Genomic DNA, 17,959 nt, shown 5'->3' with positions numbered 1-17,959 from the left:
CTGTGTTTTCAAGGGGTTTTCCAGGGTAACATTTACTTTGCCTGTCTGAGCTGGGACTGTCTCTATTTGGTTGATATATTTTAGTTAATCCAATTATATTCAGACTGCTGCACGCGACAGTTTCATTGTTTACCGAGCGCCAAGGAGTTTAACAGGGTCCGGATGTGGTCAGCCTAACCAGAATAAAGAGAGCATGCATGCAATAGGCACAGGGCAGGGGACAAGGAGGGCATGGGATCTGCAAAGCCATCACACATACATATATGCTTATCTTTTAGTATTATTTAGGAAACACGCTATAAATATGTAAAGCCCTTCAAATAATTAATTGATCAAAGAGAAAGTTAAAATGACCTAATAGAAAACACTGATGGATTTTTTTTTAACTGATGTCCTGTTGTCCTGTTGTACTGATGTCCTGTTGCACGGATGTTTATATTTGTGTAAAAGACTACAATGACAAATCCCATGCATCAATTACTGCATACATATTTTTTCTGCGCTACTGCATATGGTGGCGTTGTGCAGTACATTTATAATAATCCACAATTATTCTAATTCCCTCCACTGCTGTTTTCAAATATTATAGTTATTATATATTAAAAAAAAAGTTAAAAGCATTGCACAGACAGTTTAATGATATAGAGGTTTGTTCAATTTTATGTTATGAAGACAAATTAAAAATAAAATAAAAATTGATCTTCGCAACAAAGATTTTAAAAACAAATAGATCTCAGACAGCTGGGTTCAGGAAGGTGTTAACTCCTCAAATTTCAGATATGTGCCTTTTTTTCTGCTACACATTGGTTACATAATGCTGATGAGAGTAGAGGCTCTTAGTAAATTGTAAATGAAGAGCTGAGTGCTGTGCATGGAGTTAGCCATAGTCTGCCCTATTGAGTGCCATCAATATAGCTATAAACAGTGTCAGTGGGAAGCCAGAATACTGAGGATGGGAGGCAGATACCTGAGTAAAATAGGTCAGTGTCAGAAAGCAGTTGTTTTTCCGCACTCACATTAACTGTGGTTTTGAAACCAAGCTCCGGTAAACATTTGAGTAATTACAGAGCGATCAGAAGGCTCAGCAATATTCTCTTTTCTTACCAGAAACTACTTGGATATAGCTAATGCTGTTATGGTGTTTCTTTGTATGAAATCCTGTAGCACGCAGTCTGAATACAAATTGGTACATTAATATCTATATATCTAGATTGGTTATATTTTGCATTAAGGGATAAATAAACTTTAAATATACTTTGGAAAAAAAAGATCAGGGCTTTTTCTCAAAACAGAAATGCAAGGGTAACGTTCTTAAAGTGATACCATCAGCAGGAACGTTCCATTGGTTTCCATGGTGACTGCACCACCGTTTAGAACGTTGTCCCAGAACAGAATTTTATAATTAACCCCTATTGTATGGTCAGTGGTGTGTAGTAGTGGTGGGTCCTATATAGCAAGTACTATTTGAGCAACTGTTCAGGCTTTGTGGTTGTGGTGATCATGACTCTTTCATTGTGTATGTGTACTGCAAAATATACCAGCTCGAATTTTTAAACGGCTTACTACATCACAACAACACCAAGCAAACTGTCAGCTGTTTAACTGCAGGATGAGGCCTGCACTCTGTGTGTCTCTGTGTGTGCACCCTACCTAACCACAAGCACAGTACTAGCAATCACAGGGCCAGGAACTGTGCAGATGTCAAAAAGACATACCTTGCTAGTTGTTATTAAGTATGATTGACACATTACCTGGGGATGTTTAAATATTCACCTCCCCCAAACTACATTCTTTATGGCAATTCAAAAGAAGAACCATACCAAGTCATGTACTATGTCACCAAAGGACAGGGACACATGGAAGTGTCAGTTGACTGTAACAGATTAAATTGTCCTAATTGGCAGCTACCCCAATGAGCAAAACACATTTCTTTGCACTTCCATGTGACCAAGAGACACATTATAATAAAGTTAGTGAAATAATATCATAGAGAGAGTGGGTAAGAGTGTCAATTCAGCTATCATTGGACTACAAATCCCATAATGCTTAGCCAGCTCTATATATTTAAATGTATGTTTATGGACTTGAAAAGAAAAACAAAACAAACATTGTTTTATTTTCATGGCCACTATACCGCACAGTAAGTTGCATTAAGCTAGGCGCCTTCCAGCCTCTTGCAAAGATTTTGTGCCACGATTTAAAATATTTGGTTTAATTCCCCACATACAATAGTGCTTTCAGGAGGATTTCTTTACAAAGAAAAAAGTGCAATAGGTATGGTGATAGAAATCATTATTTTGTCACACATAACTAAGTTGGAATGCCTGTGTTTCAATGGCAAACAAAAGACAAGGTAATGTTACCTTTAAAGTAAACAGGGACGTTTAAATAGTCCACTGTTGATCAGCTAAGCCTTTCAAAGGAACCTCTTCAAAGCCATTTTATAAATTAACAGTCACTGAAATAAACTAGATATATTTTGCAATGGAACAGAAAACAGTGATTAGAAACAAACAGCAATTTAAAACATTAAATCTTTAAAGGCTTTTAAAAAAAATCAATCTACCGTATATGATGTCTGTTTGCGGCACTATGACTTGCCTCTTGGCTTTCAAAATCCAAGCTAGATAGCCAAACTGAATATAAATCTGAATCGTAGCCAGGATGGTGATTTATTTGTACACCTATTATTTTGCTATCAATTTTGCTAGGCCGTTGGTAACAACACAACTGACCCTTTTTAGTAAATAGTGAAGTTGGTGTAATAATAAGCCCATGTTTAGGGCTTTAGGCCCATGTTGAAGCAAATATAGTGCCAACACTTTGAGCACTGCTAGATTCATATAATAACAATACTTAGTTTGACAGACAGAAACAAACTGACACTATGTTTAGAGAAAGTGATTTATACAATGCCAGCTTATTCCCTAAAACTGGACAGCGTGTACAACAATTATTACAGAATGATCAGTTTATCGCTAACTTAAACCAAAACAAAAATGGATATTCATTTGATGTGAAAATAATTGCTAATTTAATATCACAGCGAATCACGCGATTACTGGAATTACTTGTATATCCTCTATAGCATTAGTTCTCAAGGTGTAACTGCAAAGTCGTAACTGGAAAAAAGGGGAATTCGTCATTAACTCTTCACGTGTAAGGCGACAAGCAGCAAGCTTAAGAAGGGTTGACTTGCATATGGGTAAATTACCGTATAAATATATAGCTGTAAATGTGCAAAACTAAATAATTTCACACAATATACATATAAAACATAAAATATCTTTCTCAGTATTATGATAATCTAAATATCATATCTGACCAGCGTGATATGTTTATGCACCAAACTTTGCAATGTAAGGGTCAAACCAAGCCAAACATACATTGGACACATATTTTATCTGCAATGTTATCATTAATGGGGATAAATACAAGGAGCCCAGTATGCATTAGGAAAGTCATTCACAAGAGCCAAGGAGCCATGGCTCCTAAAATATTATTGCTGGCTCCTATCTTTTTTGTGTATTTTATACTGTCTGTCGGTTTAACTTCTTTCTGGCCCTTAGAACATATAAATATTTTTCAACCTCTCTACTAAGCAGCACAATTACATTGTGTAAGAGGAAATATCAGTTATTTCAAGAACTGCTGCCTGGCATTTCATGTTATTTAAAAAAAAAAAAAAAAAAAAGTAGGACTGGAGGTTTTCCTAATCATTATTCTTTGTATATTAGGATAAAGGTTATCTGTAATCTTGACAATGTTTAAAGACCTCTGAGCTAAAAGGCTTTAAAAGCCCCGAAAATGTCAAACAAACCCAAAAATATTATTGTTGTAAAGTCAAAAATATATATATTTTTAAATTTATTATTTACAAGCTGCAGAAAGGAAAAATAAAATTCAGATGTTGTATGGTTAATATCTTTAATGAACCCATTTAATTTATAGTGACTTTAGCTAATTGCTGCAGATAATATGCAGTGTCAGTTAATTTATGACACATCTATATTTTAGTGATCAGTCCTTTTTGTTTTGGAATTATTGTTATTACTGAGTGAAGCACACAAGATGTGAAAGCTTTTCCTGTTTTAATATGCAAATCGTGCAGTTTATTTACCACAGGAAAGAGTAGTCAGCATTAATAAGCTTTCACTTCTGAAATAACAGCATAAAATATAATCTCGCTTTAGTGAGGGGGAATGGATTTACCCATCTAAAATTAACTCCAGAAATATATAGAAAAAGATACATCATTACCCCACAGAAAGGATGTGCATGCAATAAAAACAAAAAAGGCGATCTAAAGGTAACTTTATTAGTGTCTGTGGAATCAGTTGTAATGTATTAGAAAGCAAAGTTCTTTGATGTTTCATTTGTCAATAAACATCATCTTCAATCTATGCAAACATTCAAAATAAGAAAACTTTATTTAATGTTTTAAAATGTCCTCTAAATTTATACATCTATAACACATTTTTGGTTTAATGTCCAACTCTTTAAAGTACTGCTCTGTGAAGCATATTTGCCAGTACATAAACAATAGGGATTGTAAAAATTTTAAAACATTCCATTGTTGTTTCACAAAATGGTGCCATGAGTCGCAGCTTCAAACAATATGTCAGTAGCCTATACGAGCCAAGTTGTAGAGTGTAAATGCACAAGTTTGCAGTATGTTGCTTAAGTGCCAGAACTGGGGAGCAGAGTTTTGTGATTTGTTGCTCACTCCACTGCACTAAAAGGGTTAAGTATTAAGATGGACAATTTATACTCTAGTCAAGAGACATTTCATTTTAATAATGGATTGAAAATATTAGTACCAAGTAAATATGTTTTCTTTGACATCTGGAATCTCTCTTCAGATGTCTGGAAAACAAATAGACATATTATTTTAAATTGTTTCTTTTGTTTATTTTTTTACTGCATCTCAAATATTAATAAAGTAGTCGTAGCTTTAAACCCAGTATTAAGGCGATAATGGGTTTGAGGAGAAACCTATGTTATACAGAACACATGTCCTCGTATAGGTGTCCTACATTAAGTTGTCTATAATTTATATAATTGTACTTCTGTGTTTGAATAATATCTTAAAATGACAGTCATCAAGCATATTTATTTGCATAATTTTGATATAATATAAACAAAACTACTATCCACTCCTATGTAATTAATATATTATATTGTTATATTCCTAGTAATGAGTATAGAGAATCATTTGGAACTATTTGTTTTATGAAGAGATCAGTACACATTCAGCACCTTCAAATGTTTATTAAGAAACACATATTTTCATATCCTAAAACTTTATATTCAGTAATCTGAGCATTTCTTGTCGGGATAGGACAGTGGCGATGATAGTTTTTAATAATAAAGATAAATTATTCAAATATTGAACAGAATATGTTTATATTGAAAAAAAACGATACTTATAGTTTCTGATTACTTAATACAATTTGAAATGAATATTTTTGGCAAAATTTTTTAAATGCATTAATATGCAGTTTAAACTATCTACCATGCTTCAGATATCGCGCGACAAACTCATTAAACTGTGCGCTACTTTAATTACATTAAATAGTTATAAGAGCATTAACCTGCCTGTATATATATAGATAGATACAAAATAATTTAGTACTGTATTGCAGTATCTTCTAATATAATTTTATTAGTGTATCAAGTGCTTCAGACTTGAAAAACTGAGCACGTCCATAGAACATGTCTTTTAAATATGGGTAGTCATTTAAAAAAGACAGTAAGCATTATACTATAAAATTATTTTACAAGAAAGGGAATATTTAGCATTTGTCATTATCCAAGAATGTCATAGCAATGGACATTATTATGACATGATGCTACCATACTTACCATTTTTTTGTCACCTGCATCACTGGACTTATGTTATAAATGTAGCTTTATAAATGTAGCTTTAGAACTATGTCCTGTGCAAATCAAGTAAAAATGCAAAGAGAATTTATACGTTATGCCACTAGCAATATATCTCTTGGCAAAGTGAAATTACAATCAAATATTAGCCTAAATCAACTACACAAAAAAACTGCCTGCAATGTATAATGTGGCTGAATCACAGATCTTAGAACGCAAGGAATTTAGGTATGTAAAACAAAATGTCCCACATAAGCAGATAGCAGGTATACAGATAAACAATCTTGGGTAAGTTCAGGCAGCAATCTGCTGGTAGAGTTCTGCACGTTACTGTACATCGCAGAACTGGTATGGTGGCTGCAGACACATCTATTTATAAAGTCTGCGTGACAAATTCAGCCCATAACATGGTATTATGTTATAATTAGGAAAGAAAAGGTCTAGATGGTTCTTTCAATTATAAAAGTATTTCTTTTATGATTTGTGAGACTTCTAAATTGCGCCTGTTAATAAATATTTTCCTCTCAACTGCAGGAAAATATAAATCACAACTAAGCATTTGCTTATTAAATCTTCAGTAGATGTGAATTCGAAATAATTGGTCAAAATATATAAATTTGGAATCATTGGTCAAGTCATCGTCTTGAAATCGGAAGATATGGTTTTAGAGTTATATGTTTTCTCAGGAGATCTGACAATGGTTATAAAAGCTGAATTGGGTTATGCTCATTACAGAGGGGGCTACATGTTTTATTATTTCCAATAAATTATTATTACTTAATATAACCACGAGGGAAATCCCCCCTCCCTCCCCCCCGAAATATAGTTCCAAGTTCTCATTTACTGTTATTAAACCTTTTTATTAAAAAGCTGATTGATGACCATCTTTGAAAATATAACGTATTGTGAACATTTTGAGTACTTTCCATTTAATGTGGTTCCGTTATCATCCTAAAACTGTATGGTGTGTTTACTAAAGTTAGAGTGCGAAGGGTATTCAAAATGAATTTCACATTTAAGGCCAGTATAGCTGAACTGAGAGCATAGCTGGCTTAGAGAATTTTTCCAATTCGGCTATTTTGACCTTAAATGTGAAATTCACTTTGAATTCACACTTTAATAAATAACCCCCTCTGTCTGGCTGAGATTCAGAGAATTGTAGTTCATAAATAACTGGATCGCTAAAAGGTTGGCCACCCTTAATCTATGGAATCATTTTCTTTATTTGGTTAATATAAGCTTATAGACTCCTAAATAGATAATAGACTAGTTTTCTCCTTAAATCAACCATGTGTAATCTTGTTTTCAGAAGGCAGGGAGTGTGTAAACTGTGGGGCAACCTCAACACCCCTGTGGCGGAGAGATGGCACCGGACATTATCTGTGTAATGCATGTGGACTCTATCACAAAATGAACGGCCAGAATCGACCTCTCATTAAACCCAAAAGACGACTGGTAAGTCAAATTCCATTATACAAAAACCAACTCTCTTCTTTCTCTAATTTCCCCAGCTCAGGAAGGGAAGCTTTCAGCAGGAAATTGGCAGCACCACCAAAAGACTTGTTATAGTGACCAGAAGAAGTGTTCTCAAGTAAGGAAGAACAGACACTCTGGGTCCCATATGATTAATCTTTTCACATTTGCTTGGTTTATCGATCGCAGGATCACAGATCACATGTGTGGTGCTATATACATACTGATGAATAGTAAGACAGGTTCATCAAGTTCATGTGCTACACAACTCCTTTAGTAGATAGTGAGAGAAGTACAACTAGCTCCATGAGGTTATATCAACTCCCTATATTACACCAGTATTAAAGGGATATTCCAAGCACCATAACCACTCCAGCTTATTGTAATCATTATGCTTCAGAGAGCCTATGCGTGCAGTCCCTCTTTTTTTTTGTCAAACCACTTTCAGGAGGTTTGATTAATAACAGGTTTTCCCTAGAGTTTAAAAACTTGCCTTCTCAGCTGGGGATGTCATAAGCATACACTTAGCCTTCCTAATTATGCAACTAGATCATTTGGGTGGGTTTGCAAGATATGGCTGTAAAGAATCATTATTAATTATTATTATTATTATTTATAAAGCGCCAACAAATTCCGCAGTGCTGTACAATGGGTGGACTAACAGACACATATTTGTAACCAGACAAGTTGGACACAAAGGAACAGAGGGGTTGAGGGCCCTGCTCAATGAGCTTACATGCTTGAGGGAGTGGGGTAATGTGACACAAAAGGTAGGGTAGAAAAGTAGGTTGTTAGGATAGTATTCACTGAGGGCTTAGTGTTTTGTTTTGATGACAGTTGCAGGAGAGGAATCTTCTTCACACCAGAGTTGAGGGGTGCTGTGTCACAGGGAGTCTGCGGCAATTTGGTGCATCTGAAAGGGCTAACAAATCCAGTGTACCTTTGCAAATATTTTGGACACGTAAAGAGGAAGGTGGGCCTCCCATCACATTACATACTGATTAGAGGGGTTGGTCTTTGAATGTGTTTCAATCCTCTGTTTTTATTTTTTATTTTTACCTGTTTGAAATTAGCTTCACAAGAAAACTGAAGAACTGCACCCATAGTCTTCTTCCACCATACCTACTACAATAAACTATTATGGGCTAGGACATGGAGTGCCCTTTGAATAATCCCTCTTACCCGTCATGATTATTAATGTGAACCACATTTTTACAATAATCAAAGCCCTTACAATCTTATTCTTAAAAGGACCAGACCAAATTAGTAAACAAATGGATTTCTGATCATTTAATTTCACAATTGACTTTACAGTAGAAGTGTTTCATGAAAAAAATAATCTCAAAGCATTACTTGCCAGAGATTAGAATGATCTATATGTGAGTGCATTGTTTTTAGCTTTTTTATTCTAGTTACGTAATTTAGTACTATATATCTCAATAAAAATAGATTACAACCTACCAGATGTAGAATCCATTATGGTTTGAATATTTTGTGCACACAATTAAAGCACGTCCTGCTTTCGCCACCTGTTACAAAATATGTTGCAAAACTATAAAGAAAGAAAAAGAGCAGGAAGAGGCCAGGTGCATACTGGGAAATGTATTATCTTCCTTTTAAGTGACAGTAGATTATTGTGAACATGGTCTACGAAATATACTTGGGAAACCGTTCAACTAGTATAAAGCTTCACAATTTGTTCATGCTTCAGAGACTAAAATTTTTTTCTGTTTAAATATATTTTATCAGAGGTCAGTATTTTAATATTTGTAATATGGCAGCTTTAAGTTTTAGATTTAGTACACCTTTTGTAAGGCACACTGTCATATACACATTGGTTTAGAATGTTGATTGTTTTTGCTGTAACTTTAGCAACAACTTTCTCCTTTTAGAAACACTATGTTTTAATATCCCGTTTCTCTGCAGTACATGCATCTTACAGGTTTTGTGTACATTCATACTTTACTTAATTGTATTGCTGCATGATAATTTATAGTAAGCGTACAATGCTTATACTGCAGAGGGTAGCCAGCATGTCAAAAGGGCTCTAGAAGTCTGCAATAAATGAGATTTCAAATGAGATTCCGATTTCACACGGCCTGCTTAGTTAAAGGAAGATCCCTCCTGGAGGAGGGAATACTCTGAGCTTCGATTGTTGGAAGCAAACCCCCCCCATCCCTACTCCCTTCTTGTATGAGAAGCTGGCTTCCCAGGAAAAATCTGCAGGAAATCTGAACTCTTCAGATAACTCCTGAGCAACACCGATTTCCACATACTAAGCAATTAAGTAGGCTGCAGAATAAAGAGAAAGGAATCAGAAAATGAACTGCAGACAACTCATAAGGCTTTATGTCATCACCTCTGATGCACGATATGCATGACTAAAATCTGAAGCTGGGGCACAGAAAGGAAACAAACCTTTTACCAGTCCATTAGGGAGACTGCATCCTTTCTTTTCTTCTAGTTGAATGTGACATTATATATAATGAAATATAAATATAATAAATTGTACTATCTTAATCCCCACTGTGGTAACTCTTCTTTTTTCTCCTCCGTTGGATTTTGACAAGTTCTGGAGTTGAATTAGTTATAACACCTTTCGCATCCAGTGAGATACTGGGTGGAGATGATGGGAGTTGTTTATATATATATAAGGGGATCAAAAAGGGCTACATATAAATATATATGAAGGGCTGAAAGCAGTCATAGATGAGTGACAATGTAGCCCTGTTGAGTAGAATTTTACCCCCAGTAAGTGTGCTATGGCAAGTAACTTTTAAGGCCTGGCTAGTAGCATAGGGCTTGAAATCCTAAGCCCTGTACATACATACCTAGCTGTGATTACATGTAGTTTGAATGTAATGTGGGAAAGCAGAACCCGGTGTTTGTTAATCACCATTAATCTATTCAGTTCCTCTCTATCACTTTTCTGTTTGCTTTCGATTTAATGCCTTTATTATCTCTGAGTGCTTATTCTGTACAAGTAAATATTCTATTCTCTTTCAGTCTGCAGCTCGGAGGGCAGGTACATCATGTGCAAACTGTCAAACCACCACCACTACATTGTGGAGGAGGAATGCTAATGGGGACCCAGTATGTAACGCCTGTGGCCTGTACTACAAACTGCACAATGTAAGTATATTGCAGTGTTCTGAGAATTCTTCTATTTCCTCTGACACATTTGCTGTTGTATCCTTGAGCAATGTGCCTGAACCAGTTACTCTTGGTATAAACTCAGGTAACCGGGGCCTAAATAAATGCCTGTGTGCTGCAAGACCTTGCACAAGGCAAGTGAGCCAGTCACCATTATTCCTCTTTTTGTTGTCCTTCTCCTCTCATTTCCTGCGGTGTTGCTCATTTGAAAAAATATCCGAAAAATATTCCTGAGAAATTTTTTTATTTTCTTGACTTATCTTCATAGTAACTGAGGCTCTTTTTAAAATATTTTATTCACCCACCCAACATTCTGATCTTGCATCAATTGTCTCCACTGTAAACACTGTTAATGCAGGTATCAATAATGAGCACACCCCATCATGTTATCATTCCCCTATCTCCTCGCTCTGACCATTTATGGTAAGGAAGAGAATGACAGGAGGCCTTATCATGGTTTGTTAAATATACACCACCTCATCTCTAAGGTAGATTTATTTTTAAGAGATTTAAATTTTTACATCAATTCCTGACAGATTCTATTTTGACAACATTCTAGCAGTCTGCAATAAGAGGATACAATATTGTTGCTTATCGGTTTTCCTGTACACATTTTCTGCAGGTTATCTAAGCAGTTGCATACTTTAAAAAAAAAAAAAAAAAAAGCCCCCATAGGAAACCAAAGGTGGGACTCTGAGTAGAGCTGGCTTTTTGTTTATAGTTGGGAAGAAAACTCTCCATTTAACAAAGTAGAAATATAAAAATGTGCATCATAGGTTGATTTTATTAAAAAATACATAAAATAAATAAAAACCTTGTAAAAATCAGCTGTCACTGTTTCCCAGCACTCTCAAACAGCAATATGTGGCACTGGCTGTATAGCAATTTTCCCCCTACAGCCAATTCAAATTCAAAATTCTCTCCTGGACCCCTAAAGTCTGCAATTCACTCTCTTACAGTTTATCTCTCCAGTTTGTCCTGCCCCAAGTTCGCACTCAACTTCTTAAAATTCCCATATTCTCCCCAAGTAAAGTACAAGCTCCCAAACATTTATGGCGTAGCCTGTTAGAAATAGTGGGATGTCTATACAGATTGTAAATGTAATTGTACTGTACAAGCATAAGCTACTATAAAGTTCAGTGTCCCTCTCTAGTCCCACTGTGTATCAAGTACTGCTAAACCCTAATTAATATTTCCCTGCAATCTTCATTTGCTGATAACTCTTTGCTCAAAGCTCATGGATCTGGGAAAGTTAAAAGGAGATGATTTTGAATACATATTTTGAAACTTCCTGGTGTTCAGTAATAGAAAATGCATAGGGTTTCACATTACCAACAGTACGGTTGAACATGATTGCATTTCTTGAAAAGAAATATAATTTTACCCAACCACAATCAAAGTCTTCTTTATTCAGATTCGGTGATGGGAAAAAATATTTATACGTTTTCACACCTTCAAGGTGTTCTCGTCAGGTGTGAAACATGGCGGCGATCCTGCAGCAAGATTATGCTTGCTTTAGTTTAATTTAATTAAATATATTCCTTTGATATGCGGTCTAGACTTTGTAATGTAAAACAGGTAATCATTTTGCATCTGAAAATGATAAATGTCTCTTACTTCTTTGGTTAAGATATTTCTTGCAGGTAGACTGTTCCTTGATGGAGTATTGAAGTATTTTTTTTGTAATGATGAAGTAAAAAAAAAAAAAAAAAAAAAATCAGACTAAAAAATTCTTACCTTGAGGAGATTATGTTTATTATTTTACTTGGCAAAACAACATAAAATATTTTTCCAAACAAAATGTAATTTCTTTTTAATATAATTTCTTTAGGATTATACTTTCATTTTAATGTTTAAAATTGAATACTCATTATTACACATTTCATTTACACCATGTGTATTTTGTAATATAGCTGTGTACATAATATATTTCAGTACATATGGAAATTTAGGTTAAATAATATTCCTCACACTCATTATAAAAATATATGTTAATATTAATCCAGAATGGCAAGATAACAAATTATATAAATTGTTACTGCTATATTAATGATTAAAGTTAGCTCAAATATCAAGTTTTAATGTAATATTTTCCCTTAAAAACTAGTGAACTGATCTCACCTATGACATTTTCAACCTAGACATTTAAGTACTGTTTTGTTATCATTAGATGTGACAGTCATAGGAGTAGTCATTTATTTTCTTGATAATTAGTCCAACCCACACTCTCAAACAGTGGAAAATGTGGGTGTCATTTATGTACAGACTGTACAGATGATGTAATTTTATATCTTAATATGTAGCAAAATTGTGCCAAATGAGTATGCCAAAATAGGAAATAAACCGCTCAGGTTGTAGAAACACACCTTTGGATTTTCATTATACAAAATCAACCCAGAAATTTGATATTATTATTTAAAACATTAAAGCATATATTTGTAGAACACTTTCAAAATATTTACCCAGTAGCCTAGCTCGCAATTTTTACTTTAAAATTTAAATTCAAATTGAATTCAGTTTGAATTCACCAGAATTTTATTCTTAAGCGATTTAATTTGTATTTTAAAATGTACTGCTATATAACATGATACATGCCTTACCTAAAGTGCATAGCTACTAAATGGTGACTTGTGGTGAATTGACAAATACAATTCAGCATTTTGGACACCTACGAAATTCGTCTGTCGGCTTCCAAGATTAACAAATTGGTTGCCAGCTGAGCAGAATCAACTAGAAGGTGTTTCACTAGCTTCTTATAATCTATTATATTTAACTAGGCCATAATCACACTATTTTATTCTATTATTTATCATACGACTGTATTACAAAAACTAGATATGTATCATTCTATTGTAACTGGAAATCAAGAACAATGTGTTTTAGACTTTACTGAAGAGTTATAAAACATAAAAATGAATAATACACCAATAAACACCAACAGACAAAAAAAAAAAAAAAACACACCTTGCTATCTATTCACTAAAATATGAATTGTAGCAAACATTTAGGTTAAAATATACACACTGTAGTTATATTTGAGTTTGAAAATTTCCAGTTCAGCAAGTTTAGCGTAAATTTTGCCACTCTGGTTTCAATTTGCTACAATTTAGAGTTTAGTAAGTAAACCCTATTAAACGGCAAACTAGTGGATAATGTCAAATCCACACGGGTTCTACCTGCAGTTGTTTTTCCTGCCAGCCCACCCCTTTTTTTTTAACTAGTTCTCCCCTTTCCTCTGGTAGAAAGTCAGTAAGAAAATAAACCTTTCTGGTTTTGCAGACTAATCAGAAATCCTTGAACAATAGGGGTTATGTCTAAATACTGGTGGACAGTGCTATAAGTGGAGTAATTGTGAAGTAAACTCCAGTAGTTGCCATGGTAATTACTCCCTTTTCAGTACTTTGCTCTCGAATCACGTGTTGTATATAACCTCTAATGTCTTTGGAGCGAGAGAATCCAGTCTATTTGCTTGCTTGTTATTTTGGTTATGATCTGATATCCAATCCATCATTTGATATTGTCAGTCTATCTAAATACATCATGCAAGTAATAGTATATATTAATTACGGTGGCATTTATAAAAATATTCTTGATTTCTGTTCTCTATTGATAAATATCTAAAAAAAATCCATTCAATATACTAAGGGATTTGATTAGTGCATTTATTACAACTATCTGTCGACCCTTGCTAAATTCTAATGGGTTTGTTTAGTATATCAGAAACTGTAGAGAACTGTTGCTTGAAAAAGAGCAAAGTTGGCCTAGAATTTGGAAATACGTCATAAAAACTGATTTAGTGAGTTAATAGTGAATGACCCCCAGAGAACATTTCTTTGCTGATTTAGGGATCCATAAAACTTGCTGAGTTATAAGAAACTCTTCTAAGGCAGGTGCTGGGCTGCGTTCTGCACTGGCCACCTTTGGCAACATGCGTAACTAATTACTTCTATAATGGGGACTTGGTGACATGCTGCCCTCTGTGAGGATCAGGAACAATTGCTCGACAGGCTCACTGCTGTTTTATGAGATGACCTCAACAAGCTACGGTCGTCCCTTATTAGAAAAACCCAAAGAAAAACTATTTGACAAGAATGTGTTAATTGTTGTGTGCATGGCACCAGCCTCATTTAATCAGCTCATTGCTTTGGGAAGTAGATCGCACAAGTTGACGGGCCATAAGTGAACTGACTTCTAGCTGCAACTGACAGCTGTCGGTAAAACACACTCAGCCTAGGAGTGTGTGGGATTTTTGTGTTAATTCTGGTTCACATCACTGAACTGTAAAATGCTGCATGTGCTGTTCAGGAGTCACAGTTCCTGAATAATAAGAACCTTACTGGCACAGGGAACTATAAACAGAGGCCAGGTTATTTATGTGTTTTTAAATAATAATAAATATCTGCAATATCAGTGTGAATAACACTATAAATTGATTTATATATGTTTGTGGGTATTGGTGCATGTATGTATGACATGTATGCACATACATGTATGTAATGTACATTTCACACAAACATATGCAAACATGTTACATATTACATGTTACACATTCTATTTGCAGGATTTATATTTAAGGACCTACAATGACTTACAATGGCTTTGTGCAATTGTTTATATAAACACACAGAAACATATACATATACATACACACTCATATACATACACAAACACACACAGTGGAGGCTGGTTCATTGGGGGAGGTGAGGTAGTGCCTGGTCAGTTTTTGTTGCAAGAAATATAATTAACAAAATAACCTGTTGCTGGGGTAATGGATGACAATAAGAGTTGGAAGAAAAAAAACCTCCAAACATCTCAATTAATTAAGCAGTGTCCTACCCCATTATTATTCCAGGCTGGAGTTGCTACAGATAGGTTGAGCAAATAAGCATGTCAAGATTTTGAATCATTTTCAAAATAAATGTCTATTTTCTAGCTATTGAACCCTCATGCTCAGTCTTCTCTAACAAGGTTTGTGACATCACATATTGACTTTTCATAAAGTGTTGAGTATAGCATAATGTTCCACTGGCTTGGGGGTTGAGAACATGAGGTTACGTTGGCAGAGGCAAACAAGTCAGGGTGTATAGTCCAATTTTGGGTTAAGATTGTAGAGCTCTAACATCTTTGAACTTTCCTAGCTGCCACTGTGCGTACACACACACACACACACACACAGCTAATGTATACACAAATGCACACACACACAGAGCTAATGTAAACACAAATGCACATATATACACGCACAGAAACACACTCACATCTGTCTGTCTCTATATCTATCTGTCCTTTTCTATCTATCTGGCCTTTCACATACACACATATATCTGTCTTGTTAACATGTTATGAAAAGTATTTGTAGTATGTTCAGAAATATGCATGAGTCTTTATAGTGTGCAACAAGTGGTATTGTGGAATTCTTTAGCTATTAACGCTAATAGAATGATTTTGGATAAACAATGAACTGCACTCTTTATAGTGGTTTCTTTTTATAGACTCAATATTAGCTTCTCGGCTTTTTGGGTCTGCTATTGATTTGAAGGTCTTTAACTTAAAATGTGGCTGCCAAAAACTTTGCCAAATGTTTCATGCATGCAAGTACTTTACAACAGCTACTAAAGAATGAGAAACAAAAACAAATAATTGATTTTTGTTTAGATTAACAGACCTTTGACTATGAAGAAGGAAGGAATTCAGACCAGAAACCGAAAAATGTCTAGCAAGTCGAAAAAGAGCAAAAAGATGCACGACAGCCTGGATGATTACCCCAAAAGCAGTTCCTTCAGTCCTGCTGCTCTCTCCCGGCACATGTCTTCACTCAGTCACATTTCACCCTTTAGCCACTCCAGCCATATGCTGACCACACCAACACCAATGCATCCTTCTTCTGGCTTGTCATTTGGACCTCATCATTCCAATATGGTCACTGCCATGGGTTAGATTCTACCCGTCTATACTAGGACTTCATCTCTGCTTGCTTTTTTTGCATACTGATGAGCCCTTAAACAATGGAAACATGTTATTTAAAAGCTTACACAGCATTGTGTTTGCCATTTTTAAAGGAACTCACTGTGGCATCTATGTATTCTCAACCACCGGATCTGGATCCCATTTGTGAATAAGCCATTTAAAGACTTTTATTCCCCTACTCAGAAGGGTTATTAGTGCTGTGAATGAACAAACAAAAAAAAAAATACAGAACATTGCATAAAACGGTTCTATAATATAAAAATAAAACATCTGGAGACTTTTATTCCCCCTTGGCAATTTTTTTTTTTGAAGAGCATGAAGGACTACAGGAAGAAATCAAGTATGTGGCAAGGGAACCTAAGACTTGTAGACTGCTAGGCTTTTTGGCTAAGTAAGTGAACTAACTGCCAGCACTGTTTTCCTTAAGTTGCGGAAGCTGTTTGATGCATAAAGTTGTAGACAGTTCATACATTCAGGCTGTGGGCCTCTCCTTAGGAAGTGCTATCAGACCCAGGCAATCAGCGTTAACACACGGATATTGCCAATAAGGAGTCTCAGATAGTCATTCTTCAGGCCTAAATGCATTGTGAACAAGTTCCTGTAATTGTTGTTTGTATGTATAATTGAAAAGCACCAAAATAAAAAGATGTAGATTTATTTCATCATACTATACAGACTGAATGGTTGTACAAAATTATTTACTGCTAGTGTAAAGAATTGCTTTTGTTGTTTTCATATTATTTTTTTCTTCCTTTAAAAAAAATAAAATAGATTACATTCTGTTGAACTACAGTGGTTGTTATTTATAAAAAAAAAAAAAAAAAAAATGGCTATTCCTGAAACTGAAGCAATGAACTTTATTAACAATAGATATCCATATTGGATTTCAGGAGGATTTACTTACGATTACATCAAAATATGTACCTATGTTTGCAATCATGCATACTCATTTTTTTTTTATATTACCCAAGAAACAAGTGTTTAATCACTATTGCAAATACATTGTTTAAAATGGTCTTCATTTTGTGTTATCACTTTATTATTTACTGTTAAAATGGTAGTTTTATTATATTTATTTACAATTGAAACCTATTTTCTATCTAACCTTAACTCTTCTGCTAGAGGTAAATAAATACGGGGAAACAAAAATGTTTGTGTGTTCTATATTTGCAGGATAAAGGTCCATTAGGTGGACCCTTTAGTAGTAAAACTGAGGTCGATCTTCAACCCTAGTTCTGTTTTAAGTAATTCCTTTCCTTATCTATGTCAATGATGGAAGCAACAGAACAAGCACAGAGTTGGGGGCAGAAGTCAGACACGTTTGTGCTCCTTGGCAGTTTGTCAACTAGAATCTAGATTGACTTTAGTTGTGCCATGTGAACAAAGCTTCTGTCATTTTTCTTTAAAAGTCAGATAATTCTTATGTCAGATATTCATAATAAATATCATATATAATATCCCATTGTCTGATCACTGGAGTATT

The 17,959-nt window shown here is 34.7% G+C and overlaps 1 protein-coding gene across 4 annotated transcripts in view; it reads left to right on the top strand.

Annotated features, from left to right (window-relative positions):
* Positions 1-17,143, top strand: part of GATA3 (GATA binding protein 3) — a 32,896-nt gene extending 15,753 nt beyond the window's left edge. For 2 of the 4 annotated variants that reach the window (XM_063448267.1, XM_063448266.1), the window contains 3 exons: positions 7,193-7,338; positions 10,363-10,488; positions 16,165-17,143. In XM_063448267.1, coding sequence (XP_063304337.1) covers positions 7,193-7,338; positions 10,363-10,488; positions 16,165-16,446 — 554 coding nt within the window. In that variant the 3' untranslated portion in view covers positions 16,447-17,143. Of the gene's footprint in view, positions 1-7,192; positions 7,339-7,394; positions 7,475-10,362; positions 10,489-16,164 lie in introns of all 4 variants that reach the window. The other 2 variants (XM_063448269.1, XM_063448268.1) reach the window with 2 other exon arrangements.
* Positions 17,144-17,959: the final 816 nt, after the last annotated feature.

Source organism: Pelobates fuscus, chromosome 3 (genome assembly GCF_036172605.1).
Source record: "Pelobates fuscus isolate aPelFus1 chromosome 3, aPelFus1.pri, whole genome shotgun sequence".
Taxonomy (NCBI): domain Eukaryota; kingdom Metazoa; phylum Chordata; class Amphibia; order Anura; family Pelobatidae; genus Pelobates; species Pelobates fuscus.
This window is presented reverse-complemented; position numbering and strand designations above follow the sequence as displayed.